We start from the raw sequence: 24,391 nt of genomic DNA, 5'->3' as shown, positions 1-24,391 counted from the left end.
TGGCAGAGAGCTGGATCGGGAGTGGAGCAGCTGGGACTAGAAACCGGCGCCCATATGGGATGCCAGCACTGCAGGCGGCAGCTTTACCTGCTATGCCACAGCGCCGGCCCCAGGCACCTAGGTTTTCACTGACTTGTTATTTGTTTTTGCCTAACTGGAGCATATTGGTCATCTACATGGCTGAGGCTGGATGCCATGTCCCGGATCCAGCTGGTGGAAGGAAGAAGAAATGTGGAGAAAACAAGCTCTCTGGGGCCGGCACTGCGGCGCTGTGGGTTAAAGCCCTGGCCTGCAGTGCCAGCATCCCATATGGGCGCTGGCTCTAGTCCTGGCTGCTCCTCTTCTGATCCAGCTCTCTGCTATGGCCTGGGAAAGCAGTAGAAGATGGCTCAAGTCCCTGGGCCCTGGCACCCATGTGCACCACCGTTGCGGCCATCTGGGGAGTGAACCAGCGGATGGAAGACCTCTCTTCCTCTCTCTGCCTCTCTCTGTAAATCTATCTTTCAAATAAATAAAAAATAAATCTTAAGAAAAAAAAAAAAGAAAACAAGCTCTCTTCAGACTCAAATGAGATTTTCCACATGATTCAAACTACATTCCTTCAAGGGCAGTGTAGTCATATGGCTACCCAAGGCGGGGGAGGCTGGGGATGCAGTTTAGGAAGAAGGGAAAGGACAGGCATTTAGTCCAGCAGTCAAGATGCCACTAGAGACACCCACAGCCCGCATCTGGTTGCCTGGCTTTGAGTCCTGGCAACGTTCTCAGTTCCAGCTTCCTGCTGATGTGCGCCCTGGGAGGCAGCAGAGGGTGGCTCCAGTAGCTGGGTCTCTGCCGCCCAGCTGGGAGGCCCTGACTGAGCTCCCAGCTCCCTACTCACGTTGTGAGCATTTAGAGGGTGAGTCAACGGATTGGGCACTCTGTCTCTCTACCTTTCAACCACATAAACTAAATAACATTTGAAAAATAAGGGGAAATAGATTTTGATGGAGAGCTAGGGTCTCTGCTACAAGCAATTTGTTATATGCTTGTTTAATTTCATATTTGAGCAAAATTTTAACATGCTGATCTCATTTTAAAAGAATTATACCTTTAAATAAGATATGAGGCATTTGTCAAATGGGCACACCTCTGGTTAGTGGCAGATCCACATGGAAATCAGATCTTCTGATTCCTATGCCAAAGCCTTTTCTAATTAATTAAAGAAATTAGGTTTTTGAAGTGTTGATGAAGTATGAACTTTTATTTGTTTTCACTGAATATAAAGCAGATAGGCAATATCTCTATTTGAGATATCTGCGATATTGAAGTCAGAGAGAGAGACAGAGAGAGAGACAGAGAGAGAGAGAAAGTTATTTCTGGAACCTACAGAGTACGGGGTAATTTAACTTCAGAACATGGTTCTGGGGCCAGTTGGTGGAAGCAGCCTGCAGAATGCGCAGCATATTGCTGGTGTAATTATTTTAGAGCTAACAAATGAGAGAACATTTTGATAGCTGTCTATGAACCAGATTTTAGTTGCTAACAATGGAACATCCTTCCTTGATTTCCACATTCCCTGAATGGGTTTCCATGAATATTCCTGCTTTATTCTTCATGAAGCTGCAGCTGAGCATATAGGAAAATGTTGACCACATTCTTAGTAATTTGGATAGCTTGGGTTTTCAAATACTATTCTTTCAATAGGTATATATCATTTCTTCTTGCTTAAATTAGCCAGATAAATACTAAAATTCATGTTTCATTTGCCATTGTGGTCAGCATGAAGAAGTGAGAGTCATAACTTTGGGAAAACTCCAACTTTTCTCACCATCCCAGAACATGGAGAATACACATCGCTCAGAACTCTTTCAACAACCACATTGTCATAAATTTGTATTCTTTTCTTGAGCAGGCAACTCATGCATGGCACTTGTAAAATATTTCTCATGATCTCTACATGTCTCTTAGGAATGCTATAGTATAGCACAATGTCTTTATTTTACTTTATTTAAAGATTTATTTTTACTTATTTGAAAGACAGAGTTACAGAGAGAGGTAGAACCAGAGAGAGAGAGAGAGAGTCTTCCATCTGCTTGTTCACTCCCCAAATGGCTGCAACAGCCGGAGCTGGGCTGATCTGAACCCAGGAGCCAGGAGCTTCTTCCCAGTCTCCCATGTGGGTGCAGGGGCCCAAGGACTTGGACCGTCTTCCACTGCTTTCTCAGGCCATAGCAGAGAGCTGGATTGGAAATGGAGCAGCTGGTGCTGCATCCCATATGGGATGCCGGTGCTGTAGGCTGGGACTTTACCCACTACTCCACAGTGTTGGCCTCAGACAATGTCTTTAAATGTCCATAAAAGATCACAGATTTTATCATGCCTGATTGCAGAAAGAAACTACTCTCTGCTTTGGCCTAATTCTTACATTTTCTCTACAGCTTTTAAACTGAAGAGGAATGCCTGAAGTAGGCTGAGCACCACTGGCTGGGTGGAGGCCGGGGTCCCTAGCAGGGGGTGCACGCTGTTCATTACGTGTGGAGGTGACTGTGCCCCTTCGAGACCATGAGCAGGACAGCAGCTGGAGTCTTCCTGAACAGACCTACAGAACTGCTGTGTTCACTGGAAGACTTCCCAAGGCAGGATCACTGGCTTTTTGAATGGAAGAAATCAGGCCACAGAGTTTTATATTAAAAATCACACACACAAAAATAAAAATAAAAAGGTGCGCCTTCTGATGAATTGCCGTGCTGAATGATTGAGGTCAGGAGATTACCAATGAAATCGTTTTTCTTGGAAAAGATCAAAAGTTTATTTGAGAGTGTGAGAGACTTTTCCCTTCTGCTGGTTCACTCCCCACATGCCTGCAATGGTGAGGGAGTGGGCGTTAGCTAAGCTGCTGTGGGAGTCAGGAGTGCAATCCAGGTCTCCCATATGAGTGACAGGGACCCAACCATTTGAGCCAGGGTCTGCATCAGCAGGAAGCTGGAATTGGGAGCACAGCTGGGACTCCAACCCCGGCGTTTCACTATGGAAAGTGGGTGTCTCAATTGGCATCTTAATGGTTAAACATAACACCCACCCCTGATGGAATGACTGCTAATGAAAAACAAACAAACAAACAAACTTTGTGACACTGATGAATGGATTTTATTTATTGTTTAACTTGTTGAAGAATTATTTTTATTTGAGAGACAGAGAAAGAAATCTCCCCTCCACTATTGCACTCTCCAGAAGGCTGACTCAGGGAGAAGCCAGGAGCCCAGAACTCTATCTGGGTTTCCCACGTGGGTGGAAGGAGCCCAAGCACTTAGCCCAGCAGCTGTTGCTGCTCCAGGCACACAAGCAGGGAGCTGGACTAGAAGTGGAGCAGCCAGTACTTGGACTGGTGCTCTGATATAGGATGCCAGGGTCACAAGTAGCAGCTTAACCTGCTGCACAATGCTGGCCCCTGGGGAATGGAATTTAAGCCTTGTTTCTATGCTTTAGCAAGCAATGCATTTCTCTCATGTGGTTCTTCATGTCATTAGGATGTCATTCATTGGCCACTGAAAAAGCAAGCTATTGAAATAAGCTGGACTTAGGACTCAAACATTCAAAGGCATAGTGTCCAGCAAAAGCGATCTTGAAATATAAAGTGGAGGGACACCTGAAATAAGATTCTCTGTTGGGCGAACGTTTCCCTTTGTGAGTTGTATCTTCAGTGCCAAGTTACTAAGCAAACCGCAGAGGAACAGAAACCGTTTGGAGAAGTCTGGCTGAATTATATCACTGGGTAATTTGAGCTGGCTCGTTTCCACGTGAAGCACAGATACAGCTTTGTCATGTTCAGAAACACTGAAATGGTTAAATGAGCAGGAGAAATCGATGACAGATTACAAAATCAGTTCATCTCAGTGGAAGCTACTGAAGTCGTTAAAACTGCTTCTGCGTTTGAATGTCCTGCAGAAAGCACCACTGGTTTGAAATTATTCTTTTAAAATGAGAGTGTTTTACAAAATTCCCTTTTGGAATATGAAACTTATGCAATAGCTCCTAAGGATTTGGTATCAGACAAGGGATTCCTGACCCATAAATCCAACTGCCTACTCTCCATTTGCAGTGAAATGTCACAAAGATGCCCCGAGTTAAACACTGGCAAGGCTGAGCCATGGTCTCCCTAAGACCTGCTTTTCTTTCACTGCTTTTTTATCACAGGCAATGGCTTGAAATCTAGGATAAGTCTGAGCAGCCTGGGCTGAAACCGGAGAGGAGGCGAGAACAGGGGGCTGTGTGGGAGGTGTGCATCCATTTTCACCCTTGACGGGCAGGCAGAACTCCTCTGTGAACACTTGGAGTTGGTCTGGGGAGGCGGCTTTGGGCTGGGGACGTGGATGTGGGAATCGTCTACCTGGAGGTGATGAAGTGATGGGAGACAAGTGAGCATCTAAGAGGGAGGCAGGTGGAAGGGAAAGCAGCCAGAGCCGCACACTGTCTATGTCACAAAATCAGAGGGAGTCTACCAGGACGAGGCGGCGTGTAGACTCTCGGTGGCGGAGGAGGGAAATGAAGCCACAGAAATGTGGTGAGACCAGAGCTAAATCAGCTATAGAAAGGTGTGCATGTGTGTGTGTCCCCTCATTCTGCTTCTGTCTGTAACTCTGCCTCTCAAATAAATAAATCTTTAAGGGGGGGGGGGCGGGGAGAGGTAGGGAGGGAGGGAGAGAGAGAGAGAGAGAGAGAGAGAAGAGATTCCTGGTGCTTAACTTTCTAGAAATTATTTTCATTTTGACTTTTTGTGAATGTATGTGACATACAATTCTGCTAGGTATAAATTTCTTTCTTCTTAAGATTTATTTATTTATTTGAAAGGCAGAGATAGAGATAGATAAATAGATAGATTGATAAAGATCTTCCATCCATTGATTCACTCCCCAAATGGCCGCAATAGCCAGAGCTGGGATGCTCTGAAGCCAGGAGTTGGGAGCTTCATCTGGGCCTCCCACATGGGTGCAGAGCCCCAAGCACTTGGGCCATCCTCTGCTGATTTCCCAGGTACATTAGCAAGCAGCTGGATAAGAAGTGGAAAAGCCAGGACTCGAACTGGTCCCATATGGGATGCTGGTGCTACAGGCGGTGGCTTTAATGGCTAAGCCACAGGTATGGATTTCTTAACTCATTGACAGTATTTATTAGTCATAACATTGGTAACAGAATTTGGCAAGATGCAAGAAACAAAGCACATGGGAAAGACGGCATTGCCTTTGGTAATTGTTCATAAATTGTCCACTGTTTTTCAACACATTCAATCTATTCTTTTTTTAAAAGGATTTATTTTATCTATTTGAAAGACAGAGTCACAGAGAGAGGTAGAGACAGACAGAGAGAGGTCTTCCATCTATTGGGTCACTCCCCAAATGGCCACAATGGCTGGAGCCGAGTTGATCAGGAGCCAGGAGCTTGTTCCAGGTCTCCTTGTGGGTGTAGGGGCCCAAGCACTTGGGTGCTTTGCACTTTGCCGAGTTCCCAGGTGCATTAGCAGGGAGCTGGATTGGAAGTGGAGCAGCTGAGACTCGAACCGGTGCCCATATGGGATGCTAGCATTGCAGGCTGGGGCTTTTAACCCACTGCACCACATTGTTGGCCCCTCGTCAATCTATTTCTTCCTTCCTCCCTCCCTTCCTTCCTTCCTTCCTTCCTTCCTTCCTCTCTCCCTCCCTCTCTCCCTTCCTTCCTTCCTTCCTTCCTTCCTTCCTTCCTTCCTCCCTCCCTCCCTCCCTCCCTTCCTTCCTTCCTTCCTTCCTTCCTTTCCTGGCAGAGTGGACAGTGAGAGAGAGACAGAGAGAAAGGTCTTCCTTTACCGTTGCTTCACCCTCCAATGGCCGCCACAACCGGCGTGCTGCGGCTGGTGCACCACGCTGAAGCCAGGTGCTTCTCCTGGTCTCCCATGCGGGTGCAGGGCCCAACCCCTTGGGCCATCCTCCACTGCCTTCCCGGGCCACAGCAGAGAGCTGGCCTGGAAGAGGGGCAACTGGGACAGAATCTGGCACCCTGACTGGGACTAGAACCCGGGGTGCCGGCGCGGCAGGCAGAGGATTAGCCTAGTGAGCCATGGCACCGGCCGTCAATCTATTCTTAAATCACATAAATAATTGACTTATCAAGGTAGCGTAAAATAATTGGCTGAACTTCAAGTCCAGAGTCTCATCTCCCGTGAAACCTTTTAAATGGCTGGTATCAAGTTCAAAGCCAGCTGACTTATTTCTCAATATAAAATTACTACTATATAATGGATATTTAATATGTACTTTTTATAGTCTTTTCCTTCCATTTAATTTTCCTCCTAGAAGTTTATAAGTGTATTTTAAGTTATTTACATTTGTTATAATTTGTAATCTATAGTATTATAAGTATACTATAGTTATAAAATCATGTATTTCCTGGAATGTTCACATTAACAGACATTTATGAAGGGGTTTTCTGAGTGAAAAGGTCTTGACTTATAGAACTGGATTGTGGAATTTTCTGAATGACAGGTGTTCTAACTGCAAATGGCTTTGTCTAATATCCACCTTGATGAAGAAGACATTCACCAGGGAAGCCGATGGCATGCTGGATAAATTCTAATTCAACAGGAAGACTCAGCTGTCTTTCCTAAATCTCACATATGAGAAAGGGGCAAATCAACTTGGAAAAAAAATTTTTATCACCCAGAATTCATCACAGTATTTACACAATTAGAATTTTACTTTATTTCAGAATAAGTTTACATTTCAAAAACGATATTTACTAAAGCCACAGCATTATTCACACAGACAAAACTTTTATAGCAAATCCTTAGTATGTGAGCGTTAGTCATTTGACTACTATATGGATATAGGAGATATTTAAAAAGTGGAAATGATGTATTCCAAAGGCTGTCATAGGCACAATATATATGCTTGTATTGGTTCTGCAAGCATTATGCTTCATGAAAGCATTCACACTTCATGAAAATGTGATTCAAGAAGTTGTAGGCTTTTCAGCACTACATATTGAAAAGATACAAGGCAATATAGTTATTCCTATGTGGAGAAAGCATGTACTATCAAGACTACAAAACAGGAGCAGCAAGCCAAACCAACAAACAATTCCTTGGGTGTTAGAAGAAGTAATACATCTATGGCTTTTTCGTGTGCAGTTTTGAGACTGGTTAGCAAGTCCGGCAAGTGGAAAAGAGGAAATCAATCTGTAACCCAACATTCAAGGCATCCTGAAAGGCATCTGATATTTAACAGGTTCCAAATCAGAGAATCAAAAGTGAGCTTGACCTCAGCATAAAATTGTGAGGTATTACATAGCAAAAAAAAAAAAAAAAAAAAAAAAAAAAAGACTTCCTCTCATGTATCTTTTGGCATAAGAATTTTTATTCAAAAGAAGAACATGGTGGAAAAGTATTTAAGATGAATAATTCGAGTTCACTTTTGGTTTTTAGTAACGATGAAGGATATAGGTCTTTCAAGGACCAAGAAAGTGAATTTGGTCCTTCCTGTGGAGTTTCACTTTTTCATTAAAATTTGAGTTAAAACATGTATTCATGCCAACGGTGTATCTGCACTGATAAAGCTGAGTATGTGGTCACGATAGAAAGCCACTGTACATTTTTCAGGGCAAACTACAACAACACCATACCGAAAAGTCTCTAAAAGGTAGAAATGGACACCTCAGATTCGCAGATGGTTCCTATTTCAACTAGCAAATCAACATAAGTGTAAAAGTGAATCATGCAGATGTTCACCTAATGATGGGAGGGGAACAGAATTCTCTTTTTCCTTTAAATCGTCAGTGATCGCAAGTCATCAAGTGGAACTAAAAGTCACACACAAAAGCAAATCATGAAAAAATGTTAAATATTTCCAAATGCCCACAAAGGCGTGCCGGAAACGAAGACGTGTGGGAGGCCCAAACCACTGCCACGGCTAGCTCCTCAATGCTGCTTTTTTGTTCACTTGATGGGCGGGGGGTCAGGAGAAGGGTGTTCCGTCTCTCTGGAGGTCAGGCCATAATTTCTGCAGGTTCAGTGACCAACTTGGAGCCATCCCAGAAAGTCTTGAATTGTTCAGGAACGGGAAACTCTCTCTGCAAGAAGAACAAAGCTATTTCAAGCGAGGCTTCCCTTTGCGAACAGATGGAAGGCTGACGAGAGCCACAGGATGGGCAAAGAAATGTGACAGAGCCCACATGTGCATGGTGGAGGGCTCTTGGCCACCTGGAGTCTCGCATATGTCAAGTGTCAGGTCAGTGACTGCACACCGGCGTCATCATTAAAGCCAGCAGCTACCAAGAACCAGGCAGGCTTCTAAGCACTGGGCACACAGGAACCAACGAGGCTTTATCTCCTACAACCACCCTGCGAGGGGGCGGGGAGAAGAGGTGTCTCCTATAGGAAGCAGAGGGCCCACGATGGTATCAGTCGTAAACACAGCAGTCAGATTCCAAACCTGGGCTGTCTCTCCTACCTGCGTCTCTCACAAAGTCATCATGAACAGGAAACAACCTGCAATCCCATTAGCAGGCCAGGATAGGAAGGAGAATCTGCATTTGCAACAAGCCGAGAGGCTGGCGAGGCGGGAGAGGCTTTATCTCCGAATTAACTGCCTGCGCCTGATGAATTCTGATCACGAGAACGTGTTGAGGGTTGTGTAGAGATCTGTTACCCCTCCCCCTGCCCTGCCCCCTTCCCATTGGAAAACACACACGCGTGTGCACACACACACACACACTGCACCCTCTACACACACGACAAAGCGGAAAATACAGAATGGCCCAAATGAAGGTGGCCTGGACTCTCCCCTTTCCCCAGGCTGATTCCCCAGTAATTCTGGAAGAGGATGGAACAGGAGCAGCCCCACAGGCCCTGGCTTCTGGGCTTGTTGAAACCCTGTGCGTGGGATAAGCGTCACATCGTGAGACGTGATGTCTCTGTGAAACACACGTGAGCACCTGTGCTGTTTCCTTGGGAGGGAGCTATTCCTCTCTCTAAAAACGAAGGCCCTGTGGAGTCATGAGGGTCCTCTGGTGGAAACCTGCAATGGAAGCCACAGTCTCAGTAAGCTAATGGCTGTGTGTGCCGCGTGCAGGAGCGTGGCCCGTATCCATCCCGGGGCTCTTCCACAGGAGCCCACGAGGAGCTGTCGGTCCTCCAATCCCAGGCCACATGGACAACATTGCAGAGTGAGGGCTGCTCCCTGACAGCCGTGCATGGCAGCTGCTCCCAGCCAGTAATGCGACGACGGATCTGCTCCGGGAGACTGATTCCTGTCAGGGCCAATCACCCACCCCCACCCTCCATCCCCGCATTCTACCGCCAAGGGCACCTCCTCTGTCCTGGTCCCTCCCCTCTCCAACTGGGCAGAGGGCCGACACCTGTGGGCACGAGCAATTGGCCCATGGAGGTAAGACTTCACCCTTTCGGCAGGAGAGCTCTGGTTTTGGCTACACTTGGCCTTTGGGCCAGCAGTGCTCAACCTTTGGCTCCGCATCAGAACCCCCTGGGACGTTCCCCAGACCACAGATGCCTGGGTCCCACGCCCAGAGAGCCTCATTTCATGAGTGTAGAGGGCTCATCCACACCCCACAGCTCCTCTGAGTGGATCCAGTCCCCATGCACAGGAGCCTTCTGCAAGGGCCAGGGGTCAGCCCGAGCTTTGGCTGCCTTACTCGGAAGCTGTTCTGTATTGGCTTTTGTTCTTTAGCTTTTTTAATTGAGGGTGGGGGGAGGAAGAGTCCCAGAGGGGACCTTTTCTGGCTCCAGATTAGGCTGTCTAGACACCTAGTGGTCAGGCATGACCCAGTGCTGGCAAAGATTTGTGTTTTAAACAGAAATTATGGGGCTGGTGTTGTGGCATAGTGGGTTAAGCCTCTGCCTGTGACACTGGCATCCCACATAGGGCCGGTTTGAGTCCCGGCTGCTCCACTTCCATTCCAGCTCCATGCTAATGCACTTGGAAAGGTAAAGGAGGATGGCCCAAGTGCTTGGTCCCTGCCTTCCACATGGGGGACCCAGATGGAGTTCCAGGCTCCTGACTTCAGCCTGGCCCAGCCTCAGCTGCTGCTGCCATTTGGGGAACGAACCAGCAGATGGAAGATCTCTCTCTCTCTCCCCCTGCTTCTCCTTCTCTCTCTGTGTAACTCTGACTTTCAAGTAAAATAAATAAATCTTTAAAGATACAAAAAAGAAATTCAGAGTCCTGGGCCTCACTCCAAGCCTCGTGAACACAGTCTCTAGGTGCAGGATTTGGGAGCTGGCATTCTTCACGCAGCCTCCCAGCTGGTCCTTACACTGGGTTGCAGAATTTGACTGCTTAGACTTATCCCCTCCCCAGGAGCACTTCTCCTTCCTTCCTGTTCGCCTGCACCAGGACAAAGGGAAATGTTTAGTCCTCCACAGTGGGAGTTCAGATGCACGCTGTGCTATTTGATAGACGCTGGTGCATTAAAATAATTGTGGGTAAAGGGCCTTGAGAAGCGCCAGTCCAGGAGTGAGCAGAGTCAAGAGGCTAATGGGAGAGAATAGACATGGACGACGGCGTCCTGAACTCCTCCTGGCCTCTGAGCTGTCCCACGCATCAAGCTCATGGCAGGCAGCTGATGAATCAAGCTCCCAGGACGTCAATAACGAAGGCTCCAAGTACTTACATAGTCGCCATCCTGAGGGACAAGGATGTTCATTTCAGAGGACGTGGCGCTCACAACCTCACAGTCCAGTGCATCGTCACTAAGGTATATGTGGCAGCCTTCTGTCTTATTAATGGATATTGTTGGCACTCTCCCCATTACCTGAAATACAAAAAAAAAAAATAAAATAAAAAAAAATAAAATCTGGGATCAAACCAAAGAAACAGAAACCATGATGTCCTCCAAATAAATACAATCTCGATTCTTCCAGGCTTTAGCTTGGTTATCCAGCATTAGGAATTGCTGGATTAGAGCTGAGGGACTGCTACCTATGGGCCATGTCTGCAGGCTGAATAGGGTAGGAGTCATTTGGGGACAGAATGAATGGACCACCCACCCAGGGGGCACTCCACAACCTCAGGTGCCTTCCCAAGACAAAATTAAGGCACTAATTTGGAAACAGCAGCTCCATGTTCACAGAAAGTCTCACAATCCCACGAGAGGACCTGAAACATATATTTGATTTCATGATAAAAGCAATAAGATGCATTTTCCTTTATTTGCTTAAAATTTTAGTTTTGACCAATCTCTCTGAAACCTGGATTCAAACAAGTACTGTCATTTAAGAATAAAATTATTCTTGAATAAAAACTGATTAGATTGTTTCTGTACTTAAATAAGTAGGAAACACTATAATTCTTTTGACATAAGTCCTCTGCTGAAATGCAAAGCTTAAATGAGATGAGTGTCTAGGTATTTCGAAGTGTATTCATTTCAGGAGCCACAAGGAGAGGCTTGGTTCAGGACACTCATTATATAGATACACAGAACTGTACACAGAGGAGGCGATTCTTTGTATCGTTTATAAATATCGAAGGGCTACAACAATTCTGATAGTTTTAAATTTCTCTTTGAACAATCAGTTTTCAGACACTCCCACCAAGATCTCCACTGGGGCAGTCTCTCCCACATTACAACTCTAATTTTCGTTCTTGTAATGGTAATTAAAGCGATAAGGACATCTCCGCTTTCCCCTTGAAGAAAAGACTGCATTGCAAGTCCTGTTCACAGCGCAGGTGATGGGGAGAATTCCTTGCCGGGGTGTCTAGCCGGGTCACCATACCCATACTTCTCTGTTTACTGCTCTCTCCATAGAAACTGGGCATGGAGTTGGAATTGAGCCCAGTCAAAAAAAAAAAAAAAAAAAAAAAAAAAAAAAGGCAGAGGTAGTTTAAGGTCAAGTAAGCTCTGGGCTCTGCCACAACTAAAATAATAACTCACAGATTTATATTCTGATCTCAAGAACATGTCAGCAGCCATGTTTTGATCATTGCTAGATTTCCCGAACTGTTTGATACTAGACAAAAGGGAAATGGATAAATTGCTAGTTCATCTTGGATGATTCGAGACAGTGGATTAACAATTGGTAAGTACACTGGCCTAACAGCATTTTACTTGTATTTATATATGTAGAACACCTTATGCATCTAAAGAGGCAATGGGAGAATTTTAAAAATAGCCCTGGCATGTTAAGGGTTGTTGTTCCCGCAGCCTTCTGGTCAGTGCCATGTATCGGTACATTCTGTGTGTGGCTTTCATCTCTGAGAGTCTGAGAACACCCTGAGAACAGAGATTACTTCTGATCAGGGGAGCTGGGCCAGGCTCTCTGCGGAGTGACAGATGTGGCCTTGCATAGGCCAATGTCTTGCATTTAAGACATGCTTCTGTAGTAACACTTGTTTTTCATGAATTTATTCCCCCCCCTTTTTTTTTTTCCAAAGTTCCCATTGACTAATTTAGGTTCTCTCTCTCTCTCTCTCTCTCGCACGCACACGTGGTTTGTACTGTTTTCCTAGGAGAGTCTGCCAAAAGCAGGATTACTGGACCAAATCTTATGAACTTTTGTCCATGCCCTTTTCTTCCAATTTTTAAAAAGGATTTTTGAGGTAAAAGCTGCAGACATGAAATTCACCCACTTTCCATGTACAACTCGATGCTTGTTAATGACTCCACAGAGCTGTGCAATGATTGCCACGTTACCATCACCCCAGACAGCCCTTCAAGGCCATTAGAGTCACCCCCATCCCCATCTGCAGGCAGCTGCTAGTCTGCTTTCTACTGATATTGTGTTCAGGTCCCTTTAAAACAAGTCCTTAGGGCCGGAGCTGTGGCACAGTAGGTTAGTCCTCCACGTGTGGTGCTGGCATTCTGTATGGACACTGATTAGAGTCCCAGCTGCCCCACTTCTGATCCAGCTCCTTGCTAATGGCCTAGAAAAGTATTAGAAGTTGCCCCAAGTGCTTGGGCCCCTGCACTCACGTGGGAGACCTGGAAGAAACTCCTGGCTCCTGGCCTAGGATCAGCCCAGCTCCAGCCACTGTGGCCATTTGGGGAGTGAACCAGCAGATGGAAGACCTTTTTCTCTGTCTCTCCCTCTCTTTGTCTATAACTCTGCCTCTCAAATAAATAATTAAAAAAATTTTAAAAATAAAACAAAATATAAACAATTCCTCAAGTGTTTTCAATGAATTATGACATTCACTTAGCTTGACATTTGCCATAGGTAGACACGGTCTGCTCTTCCAGACACCATTCTACAATGCTAGTCCACATCCATAAAAAAAAATCATGATGCATCTCAAACATGGAAATATATAAAGAATGATATAACAAATGCATCAACGCCTACCAAATAGCTTTACCAGAGTGCTTCATTTTAGCTCTCTTTTTTAAGACTGAAGTCTTACACCGTGTTGAAGCCCCCTTTGTCATCCAGGGTCCCATTCTCCTTCCCTCCGTGTCCCTACTCTCCAGAACATTGTATTTGTCATTCATCATCTCTGTACCTTGGATGAGGGGACTGGGTGGCTGCCTGAAGCTCTCATAAGCATATGTAATGCATGAGCACTGTTTTGTGTGTTCTGAATCTTCATAAACGGAAAACAGGCGCATTTCCCAGTGGATGCCACTCTGGAACTTGCTCAATGTTGTTTTGAGATTTATCTGTTTTTTCCTTTTTTACATTTATTGATGAGGCAGAGAAATTTATTGATGATATATATATATATATATTTTTTTTTTTTGACAGGCAGAGTGGACAGTGAGAGAGAGAGACAGAGAGAAAGGTCTTCCTTTTGCCGTTGGTTCACCCTCCAATGGCCGCCGCGGCCGGCGCGCTGCGGCCGGCGCACCGCGCTGATCCGATGGCAGGAGCCAGGAGCCAGGTGCTTTTTCCTGGTCTCCCATGGGGTGCAGGGCCCAAGCACCTGGGCCATCCTCCACTGCACTCCCTGGCCACAGCAGAGGGCTGGCCTGGAAGAGGGGCAACCGGGACAGAATCCGGCGCCCCGACCGGGACTAGAACCCGGTGTGCCGGCGCCGCTAGGCGGAGGATTAGCCTAGTGAGCCGCGGCGCCGGCCTTGATGATATATATATATATATATATATATATATATATATATATGAAAGAGAGAGAGAAGGAGAGAGAGAGGGAAGGAGGGAGAGGGAGAGAGGGAGAGAGAGAGGGAGAGAGAGAGAGAGAGGCACTCCCATCTGCTGGTTCACTCCCCAAAGGCTTGTAACAGCCTGGGCTGGGCTGGGTCGGGGCTGAAGCCAGCTGCTAGACTCCCAGTCCCGGTATCTCTGGGGGGTGGCAGGAACCCAACTACTTGAGCCATCACTGCTACCTCCCAGAGTCTGCAACAGTAGGAACTGGAGTCAGGAGCTGGAGCCAAGCATTGAACTCAGGTACTCCAAGGAGGGACAAGGGTGTCCCAACGGCTAGGCTAAATGCCCACCCCTGCCCGTTTTCACATGTTATTTAGCTTGTTTATTTTAATTACTGTACTTATTTTATTTAGCTTGTTTATCTTCATTACTGTACAGTATGCCACTGGGAAGATTTATTAGCGATTCATTCACCCACTGGTGGCTGCCAGCATGAATAATGCAGTGAGCATTTTATAGCCATCTCCTGGGTGTATGCACTGTGCTGTTCCGTGCACATTCTCACGGGGCAATCACCCAGGCACGCACTATGGACGTGTCGTCCTTAGATGGTGCCCATTTGCTCTCCAGGGAGTGTAACAGATTTGCTCTCCCCTCCACACACCAGTGCACCAAGGCTCACACTGTCTCTCCTCCGGAGCAATCCTATAACCTCAGACTTGAATTCACAGGCAGTCCTCAGGGTGCAGTTCTCCGATGGGGAACTCAGTTAACACGGCCCTTTGCCAAGTCAGGGCAGTCTGAACACAAAGCTGATGAGTGGGGAAAGATCTATGTAATAGTAGTGTTAGTTTGCATTTCTACAAATCTCATACCTGTAATTCAGTTATAGAAGGTAGTGTATCTTCTCTGAGCTTTTTCTAGAATTATCGGATATAGGCATAGAGTTGGCACCAGTGCCACGATCTCATAAGGCCCACTCACAGCTATTTCCATTCAATGACCATGTACAAAACCAATTTCTTAGATGCAGTTAGTGAATGTGAGTTCTACTATTGAATATATGTGTCACTGGAGCAAAAGAGAAAGATCTCTAAAATCCAATTTTAACAAACATAATTAGGAAACACTAGAGAGTAGCAGTATGAGAAGAGGGGTGGGTGGGTATTCAGTGCAGTGGTGGAGTCACTGCTTGCCACGGAACGCCTGGATTTGAGTGCCGGCTCTGTTTCTGTTCCAGCTTCCCGCTAATGCACACTGTGGGAGGGAGCAGGTGATGGCGCAAGTAGCAGTGGCCCTGCCATCTGCTTGGCAAAACTAGATGAGTTCCTGGCTCTTAGCTTGGCTCCGGCTCAGCCGTGGCTGCTGCAGGCATTTGCGACTGAATCAGTGGCTTGAAGATGTCTGTCTGCCTGTCTCTGTCTCTCTGCCTTTCAAATAAAAATTAAAAAATCAATATGAAAAGAACGTAATCAAAGACAGAAGTTATAGCTGGCCATAGGTAAGAAGTCCCTTAGCTTTTCTTGTACTATAAAATCCCATATACCTTTATCTTAAAACAAAGAAATACAGATTTTCTTCTGTTTTGCAAATTCAATACCAAATCCTACTATCCAAGTTGTTCTTCTTCTTCTTTTTTTTTAAGGTTTATTGATTTATTTGAAAGAGTTACAGAGAAGGAGAGGCAGAGAGAGAAAGAGAGCCATCTTCTATCCACTCCACAAATGGCCGCAATGGTCAGGGTCTAGCCAGGCCGAAGGCAGGACCCAGGAGCCTCATTTTGGGCCCAAGTACTTGGGCCATCTTCCACTGCTTTCTCAGGTGCATTAGCAGGGAGCTGGATTGGAAGTGGAGCAGCCGGGACTTGAACCAGTGCTATGGGATGCCGGCATTGCGGGCAGTGGCTTTACTCACTATGTCACAGTGCCAGCACCCTCCAGGTTATTATTCTGATGATGTCAACTATTCTTCAGGAAAACTGTTCCTCCTCCTTGTCCAGAACCAATTTTCCCAGGGTGGGGGGGAAATTCTCTTTGGGATGGTAGGGCAATGAATCTCTTGGTATCTTTATTTATGCAGTGGCTCATTTATTGCAATCATGCACTCAGCAAACATTTATTGAACACCTACTATGTGCAGGTACTATACAACATTCTGGGGCTGCTGGGACCAGCACTACAGAGTAGCTGGTAAAGCTGTTGCCTGCGACATTGGCCTCCCATTTGGGCGCCAGTTTGTGTCCTACCTGCTTCACTTTAAATCCAGCTCCCAGCTGATTTGCCTAGAAAAGCAGAAGAAGATGACCCAAGTGTTTGGGCCTCTTCACCCACATGGGAGACCCAGATGAAGCTCCTGGCTCCTGGCTTCAGCCTGGTCCAGTGCTGGCCTTTGCAGCCATCTGGGGAGTGAACCAGTGCATTGATATCTCTCTCTCTCTCCATCTGTAACTCTGCCTTTAAAATAAATAACTCCTTAAAAATAAAAAAAGATTCTTGGACTGTAAAGATTAGTCAGCTGTCCTTGAAATAGCTGGTGAGCCAATCACTAAAGCACAAAACGGAATGAATGTGGCATAAGAAACTGAAAAGGAACTAAAGCAGTGTAAGAAGCAGGACAGAACTTCACACAGGAGGTGGTGACAGCTGCGTCTGAAGGCAGTGGGGACAAGAGTCCCCTTGCAGGCCGAGGGCATGGTCAGTGCCAAGGCAGAGCTGGGGCAGAGCGTGGTGGGAGGGGCACTCACCTGGATTCGAATGTCCTTGGAATTGATCACTTCCACAATGCCCACCACGTTGTCAAACACCAGGCCGAACTTGTTACAGTTGTCTAGGGGGAAAAATCAGCTCCACTAAATACACATAGTAGGTCTGCATGAAACAACTCATCCTAGTAATTAGTAATTGCCCTACCAATTGTAATGGAATTTATTTTCCCTTTCATCTGGAGAGTTGATTTGTTGCACTTGAAAATGTAAGCCACTTGTTTCAGTTCGGTCTCCGGAATCATAAGGTCATTCCTGTCTTCTTGGTATTCCTAAAATTAAAACAGACGCAAGCATTACGTACGTTTAAGGTTGATACCCAGGATGTGGCATGTTTCAAGGTACTCTATCTTTCAGAACCTCTCCTTGTAGAGGAAAACCATAGGTCTTACCTTAGTATCTGCATTGGCTGGAAATGGGTGGATGGAACCAGGGGTCAGGGTTCATATCAACAGGTGTCTGGACCCTGGCTAGCGGGTGGGGGCTGGAGCAGGGGTATGGCAGCTGTTGGCTGAGACACTGACGCTGCACCTGGACTCGAAGCAGTGCTGGATAAACAGGCCGGTGAAGGGTCAGGAGAGTGGTCTAAGCCCCCGTGCTTTCAGGCTACCATCACCTTTTTTAGGGACCGTGACCCTTCATCTTTAGGCAGACCCTCTGTGTGGGCAGGGGACACCAGCTCTCACCCACAAAGGCAGTTTCTTTGTCCTGTTCACACAGTTAGCCCCGGCAGGGCTGGGTGGTGGCAGCTGAGTGCCTCACTGCCTTCATCAGTGGGGCTGAACAACGCACCCCATGGAAGATCAGAATGGGGCGCCCTGGTTCCACAGGTTAATGGTTTCTCAATATTTACAAGCTGATGAAAGGAGGAAGTCAGATTCATGGAGATAGCAGGAAGTAGCATGGAGGTTTCTGGGGGTTGCAGGAGGGGGTATAAGAAGCTACTGTTCAGTGGGCTCGGATGTTCAGTTCTGTAGGATGAGACAGGTTCTGTGGATGGAACAGTAGTGATGGCAGCTCAATAAGCTAGTCCTCTGGCCTGCACGCTTGAAAATGGTCAATGCTACATTTTAATGTCTGCATTATATCATAACTAAGAAAACAATTTTAAAAGCTAAAGAATGCATGAGAATGAGTGGAAAAAAGTTAAGTTTATGGACACATTCAGAAATGTCCTGGTTTCTACTCCAGCAGGCAGATTTAGCCTCTGTCACTTGGAACTCCCAGGTAATTGGCTGAGCAGTTAGGTCCTTTAGCTGGATTGTGACAGACAAAGGTAAAAGGGAGCACTCACCACTCTCCACTTCTTTCCTTCTAACTCAAACACAGGAGCATGTTTCTGAGCAGGAAGAGATCTGGGCGATGTAGGGCTCGGGGTGTGGCTTTTGGTTGGAGACTTAGTCTGTCCTTGAGCCCGTAGGCTGGGATTCTTGTATGTCTTCTGGTCATCTGTAACATGCCGGAGCCCTGGAAGCGTAATACATGTGGACACATTTCTTTATAGTTCATGCAAGGGGAAATGTCCCTAACATGTTATGCCATGTATTGTACAGAGTATGAGAACCTCTGGTAAGGCTAGTTTCCTAACAGCCTAGTACTCCCAGTTAAGATGTCAAGTCTTCGTCCTATTAAAGTTTAGATAGCCAGAAGCACTGTAAGCATTTTTTTTTTTTAATTTGAGGAACCTCTTCTTTAAGGAGATGATAGATTAAAAATCTCTGCCAAAAAAATTCCCAATACACACCAAACCCCCTGCCCCCAAAAGATCACATGACTACTTCACCCATGGCTAAACCACTTGCCAGACACAGCATGAAAGGTTAGGGCGTTCCAGTGAGCGTGCATTAGAATACGGAATTGACCTTAGAGCTCAAAGTCCACTCCTTCACTTTGCAAACAAGGTTTGGAGGAGCCAGTGGAGCCAGTTGGGGTAACAGAAAAATTTAGCATTTTGGGTTCTCATCTCTCAGCTCAGTAGAAAGGCACCCCCTTACAATCTAATTCCTATCACCTGTGCAAAGCGAAAACACATGTGCATACCATTTTTTGTCAGCATGATTTACCATTTAAAATGCATGTGCTCCTGATCCTGAAATGTTTTATTTAACTTTTTAAAAGATTTATTTATTTATTTGAAAGTCAGAGTTAGAGAGGGAGAGACAGACAGATAGACACATATACAGAGAAAGAGAGAGAGAGAGAGAGAGAGAGAGAGAGAGAGAGAGAGAAATTATTTTCCATGCAGAGGTTCACTCCGCAGATGGCCACAATGGCTGGGGCTGGGCCACCCTGACACTGGGAGCCAGAGTTTCTTCCAGGTCTCCCACGTGGGTATTTTTCCCAGGCCATTAGCAGGGAGCTGGATTGGGAATGCAGCAGCTGGGACTCCATATGGGATGCCGGTGTTGTAGGCGGCGGCTTTACACACTAAGCCACAATGCTGGCCCCATGATCCTGATATATTTTTAATGTTGTATGATCTTTAAAAAAAAGTCAACTGTTCACCAAGAGAACACAGTCAGCTCAGTGTGATGCATACACAGAGGTGCTACTGTTTGCTACATTTGTTTCCCTCGATCTTGACCTCGTGGCTGTAGAAGAGGATGCTAAGGCACCAGGAGCTGAAGCTGAAGCAACTGGGAACCCAGGGTGTCTGAGCTCCTTCTAGTCCCTGCAGCACTGCAGCTCCCGCCTTCCCTGTATGCTGAGGACTGGGATGGACTGAGGTCCCCTGGGGCTCCGGGTGTCTGTGCCTGGTGCTCCAGGGGGAACAGGGACACCCTCAAGGTCCCACTTTCTCACCTTTTGTGATTGCTTCTCCCTGGTTCAGTTGGGCAAATAAAGCTGAGCGTGAAGGAGAGGACGCCTCTTTTTTGCCTTCGGCTTCAAAAAGCGGAGGTGGCCCTGGAGGGGGCGGAGGAGGAGGGGGCGGCGGGAGACCCGGCCCGGAGGAGACCACAGAAAACGTTGAGGCTGTCGACGCGACGGGACCCTGTGGAACACAGAAGGTGGAGAGCATGGCACCGAGACTGAAGCCCCAGCTGGGATCTTGCTGGAGTGACTTGGAACCTGTTGGCACCAGGGTTCCCAGGAGGCACACTCAGGCACAGTGGTTCTGTGCAGGGGGTCCTGGGGCTGAGCCGGGGTCCACCCTGGGAACACAGAGCACGGCTGCCAGTAGAATCTGCATGGCCAGGAGTCCTGCTGCCAACTCAGAGGCGAACAGAGGCCTGGTCACAAGTTCATGTCCAAGGCTCAGGACAGGAATGAAGCTGGCCTAGTTATTAGAAAAAAGCAGTACAAATTGACAAGAAGATGAGCTCTTTAGCGACACTCGAAATCACAATCCCTGATGAGAGTGGGAGAGACAAACAGCGGATGGTTATTAGGTGATTTTGAGCCTTTTGGACCAGCTAGAGGGAGAGATGCTGGACGCTCTGGAAGTCGTTTTCCAGATATGGAAGCCTCAAGCTGACCACCAGACAAAGAGTATGGACACGTTGGAGGGGCTGCAACCGATCTGACAGTCAGTCGTCAAACCCGGGGAAAATCAGTCTTCCAGAGCAAGACCTGTGCTTATTCTTACTTTCTCTGCTGTGTGAAGGGCAGTCCTTGTTTTCAACGTGAAGGTCTAACAAATTCAAATGGCAGTAAAAGGTGACAGAGAAGACAGGGACTATTTTAACGTTCTGAAAGGTCCCCATGGATGACAGCTGCACGGTGCTTCAAGCAAGTGGGATAGAAACACACACAGACCAGTTTGGGATAAAAGCCACTTTACTTTTTTTTTTTTTTTTTTTTTTTTTTAAGACTTATTTTATTGGCCGGTGCTGTGGTTCACTAGGCTAATCCTCCACCTGCGACACCGGCACTCCGAGTTCTAGTCCCGGTCGGGGTGCCAGATTCTGTCCCGGCTGCTCCTCTTCCAGTCCAGCTCTCTGCTGTGGCCCGGGAAGGCAGTGGAGGATGGCCAAGTCCTTGGGCCCTGCACCTGCATGGGAGACCAGGAGGAAGCACCTGGCTCCTGGCTTCAGATCAGCGCAGCGCGCCAGCCGTAAGGGTCATTTGCGGGATGAACCAACAGAAGGAAAGCCTTTCTCTCTGTCTCTCTCTCTCACTGTCTAACTCTGCCTGTCAAAAAAAAAAAAAAAAAGAATTATTTTATTTATTTGAAAGACAGAGTTACAGAGAGAGGTAGAGCTAGAGAGAGGGAGAGAGAGACGTCTTCCATTCCTCTAGTTCACTCCCCAAATGACTGCAATGGCCAGAGCTGAGCTGATCTGAAATCAGGAACCAGGAGCTTCTTCCAGGTGTCGCACGTGGGTGCAGGGGCCCAAGGACTTGGGCCATCTTCTACTGCTTTCCCAAGCCATAGCAGAGAGCTGGATCGGAAGAGGAGCGGCTGGGACTCAAACTGGCACCTATATGGGATGCTGGTGCTGCTGGCTGGGGCTTTAACCCATTGTGCCACAGCACCAGCCCCAGTCACTTTACTTTTAGACTTGGAGGTGGAACTGTATACCTCTAATAAGGAATTATAAACTAGTTCAACTTAAAAAAATTGGGAGTGTTGAAATGTGACTTAGGTTCATATATTTTAAATACCAAGTACACAGGTAAAACATCACATAAATGCAGAATATAAATAATAAATACAGTATATTCTTATTTTCATAAACAACTCAGTACTATGATGTGTCAAAATCAAGAAGTTATTAATTTTTTAACAGATTTATTTATTTACTTGAAAGCCAGAGTTAAAGACAGAAGGAGAGACAGAGAGAGAGGTTCACACTCCTGCTGATTCACTCCCCAAATGGCTGCAACATTCAGGGTTGGGCCAGGCTGAAGGTAGGAGCCAGAAGCTTCTTCCAGGTCTCCCAAGTGGGTGGCAGGGAACCAAGAACTTTGGTCATCCTCTACTGCCTTCCCAGGTGCATTAGCAGGGAGCTGGATCAGAAGTGGAGCAGCTGGGACTCGAACTGGCACCTATATGGGATGCTGGTACTGCTGGCCATGGCTTTAACCTGTTGCACCACAGTGCTGGCCCCAGAAGTTATTAATTTTTAAAAATTATTTGAGTGAAAGAGGGAGCTCCCACCCACTGGTTTACTCTCCAATTGCTTAAACAGCCCCAGACTGGGGAATGAAACTAATCACACACCTAAGCTCTCACCTCTTGCCTTCCAGGGTCTCCAATAGTAGGAAGCTGCAGTCAGGAGCCAGAGCTGGGGCTTGAACCCAGGCACTCTGATGTGGGATCACAGGCATCTGACTGCTAAGCCAAATACACAGCCCTTAACTTCATCAAGTTTTAGTCTAGTAGTACAGTAGATGCCGCTCGAAAAAGAAAACAAGCTATTTCCAAGTACTTCCACAATCCCTATTAAGTGTAGAATTCCCTTGAAAATAGATTCTTCTCTTATTCAGAATGCAAGACTTAAAAACCCAGCAGGCTGGAGTTCTTACTTCCTACAGATATAATTTGCAAGGCTTTTATGTTTCTATAACCAACCTGGCGCCATCAGGATTCCTGGGTCAAGGAGAAATGATTTCAGAGATCAATCTTCCCCCAGCATGTGAAATGTTTTCTATTGTGTTATAGGGGTGAAATTTGAGAATTTGTTCTGAATCATAAAGACCATAAATAGGAGCTTTGCGCATCAAGCAAATATTCCTGTCCTCAGTGACACACACCAAAAGTCAAGAAATACTTTTCCTCCCAATTACATAATAACTTATCGAGTTGGTGATGGAACAGGCCCTGTCCCCACCCTCCAAACCGCTCATGGCTCTATGGTCTGATTTTTGGGGAAAGGGAAGGTGATACCGGCTCCTAACAGAATCACTTAGTTGGTTCCATGGCTCCCGGGATCCATTCTATGAGCCATTAAAGGATCCTGAAGCTGATAAGCCACATAATCAACTTTTTTTGGACCACTGATCTATTCAGAGAGGTGACGCAGGAATGGCAGGCATAGGATTTACGGCCACTGATGTTGAAAATGAAAGCCAAAAAAACAGGAGCGCTTGGGAGCAGCTGAAACTGCGCTGGGCAGACCCTTCCTGTCTGCCCAGCCACAGCACAGCCCAGGCTCGTGTTTCCAGGGCTCCTTTTCAGTCAGCATTCAGGCACTCTGCAGTGCGGAGCACCCAGCACCAAACTGATCAGACCTTCGCTTAACTGGATCTCCGCCGGCCGCCCCTCGCACACTAACTTATCTGTACCGCGGTCCCTTCTTCTCTTTCTGTAGGACGTGAGCACAGCGGGCGCCAGAGCTGTCGGCCTTCCTGCATGGGCCTGGCTGCCAGTCATGGCCTGACAAGTTCAATGTCCCAGGAAAAAGCAGAGGAGAGGAAGGGAGCCGTGTGCTGCCCTAAGTCTAGCAGGGGTGCCGGGCACTGATGATTTTCATTCATTCAACAGATTTTTAAGGCCCAGCACATGGCAGGCTCTATGCCAGGGGCTCCCAAACTCATTCAAAACATGTTAGGGATCTGCGAAAAATTCCCACGCCCAGGCCACACTGCAAATACTCTCTGGGGGTGGAGGTGACGTAAGATGAGACATGTGTACTTTTCTGAGGCTCCCTAGGTGAGGGACTCCCAGGTGCTGACAAGTCTGGGGACAACCTCCATCTCCTGGGTGCAGGGGTTAACCTTAATCAGTACAACCATGCTACCCAGACTGTACTGAAGCACTTCCCTAGCAGAAAATAAATCAGGAAATCGACTATTTAATTAATCTTACAAGTATAAAGTAAACTGAAAGTAGATCTTTGTAAAAATTAAGAGTTGGAATAGGAGGGGGAGGAGGAGGAGGAAGGGTGGGAGGGTGGGCGGGGGGGGGGAGGGTAGCGTGGGAAGTATCACTATGTTCCTAAATCTGTACATATGAAATACGTGAAGTTTGCATACCTTAAATAAAATAAAAAATTTCAATTCTCAATGGCAGAGACATAATTCAAGCACATGTCTGTTTGATTCTAAAATATTCTTCAAGGAAACCTTTTATACTATATTCAGACTTTTAAAAAATTATCTAGGAGGCTGGTGCTGTGGTGTAGAAGGTTAAGCCTCCATCTGTAGTGTCAGCATCCGGTACGGTGTCGGTTTGGGTCACTTCCAATCCAGCTCCCTGATAATGTGCCTGGGAAAGCAGCAGAAGATAGACCAAACACTTAGGCCCCTGCACCCATGTGGGAGACCTGGAAGAAGCTCCTGGTTCCTTGCTTCTGCCTGGCCGAGCCCCAGCCGTTGTGGCCATTTGGGGAGTGAACCAGTGGATGGAAGATCTCTCTCTCTTTCTCCCTCTCTCTTTCTCTGTCTCTAACTCTCCTTCTCTGTAACTCTTCCAAATAAATACCTATTTTAAAAATTATTCAAATAAATATTTAGTTTATTCTAGAAGTGGAGAGACAAAAAGAGAGAGAGGAAAAAGCCTCCCATCTGCAGGCTCTCTCCTTAGTTCTCACAACAGCCAGGGTTGGGCCAGGCCAAACCTGGGAGCCTAGAACTCATTTTGGGTCTCCCATGTGGATGGCAGGAAGCCAGCTACTTGAGCAAACAGC

At 46.6% G+C, this 24,391-nt stretch overlaps 1 protein-coding gene across 3 annotated transcripts in view; it reads right to left on the bottom strand.

Annotated features, from left to right (window-relative positions):
• Positions 1 to 6,683: 6,683 nt before the first annotated feature.
• Positions 6,684 to 24,391, bottom strand: part of CAP2 (cyclase associated actin cytoskeleton regulatory protein 2) — a 160,307-nt gene continuing 142,599 nt past the window's right edge. For all 3 annotated transcript variants that reach the window (XM_070074307.1, XM_002720865.5, XM_070074305.1), the window contains exons 8-13: positions 19,623 to 19,812; positions 18,115 to 18,287; positions 16,969 to 17,092; positions 16,803 to 16,885; positions 10,633 to 10,773; positions 6,684 to 8,073 (exon numbers count right to left, since the gene is read on the bottom strand). In XM_070074307.1, the coding sequence (XP_069930408.1) occupies positions 7,990 to 8,073; positions 10,633 to 10,773; positions 16,803 to 16,885; positions 16,969 to 17,092; positions 18,115 to 18,287; positions 19,623 to 19,812 (795 nt within the window). In that variant the 3' untranslated portion in view covers positions 6,684 to 7,989. The remainder of the gene's footprint in view (positions 8,074 to 10,632; positions 10,774 to 16,802; positions 16,886 to 16,968; positions 17,093 to 18,114; positions 18,288 to 19,622; positions 19,813 to 24,391) is intronic.

The sequence above is a fragment of the Oryctolagus cuniculus genome, chromosome 5 (assembly GCF_964237555.1).
Source record: "Oryctolagus cuniculus chromosome 5, mOryCun1.1, whole genome shotgun sequence".
Lineage (NCBI taxonomy): Eukaryota > Metazoa > Chordata > Mammalia > Lagomorpha > Leporidae > Oryctolagus > Oryctolagus cuniculus.
This window is presented reverse-complemented; position numbering and strand designations above follow the sequence as displayed.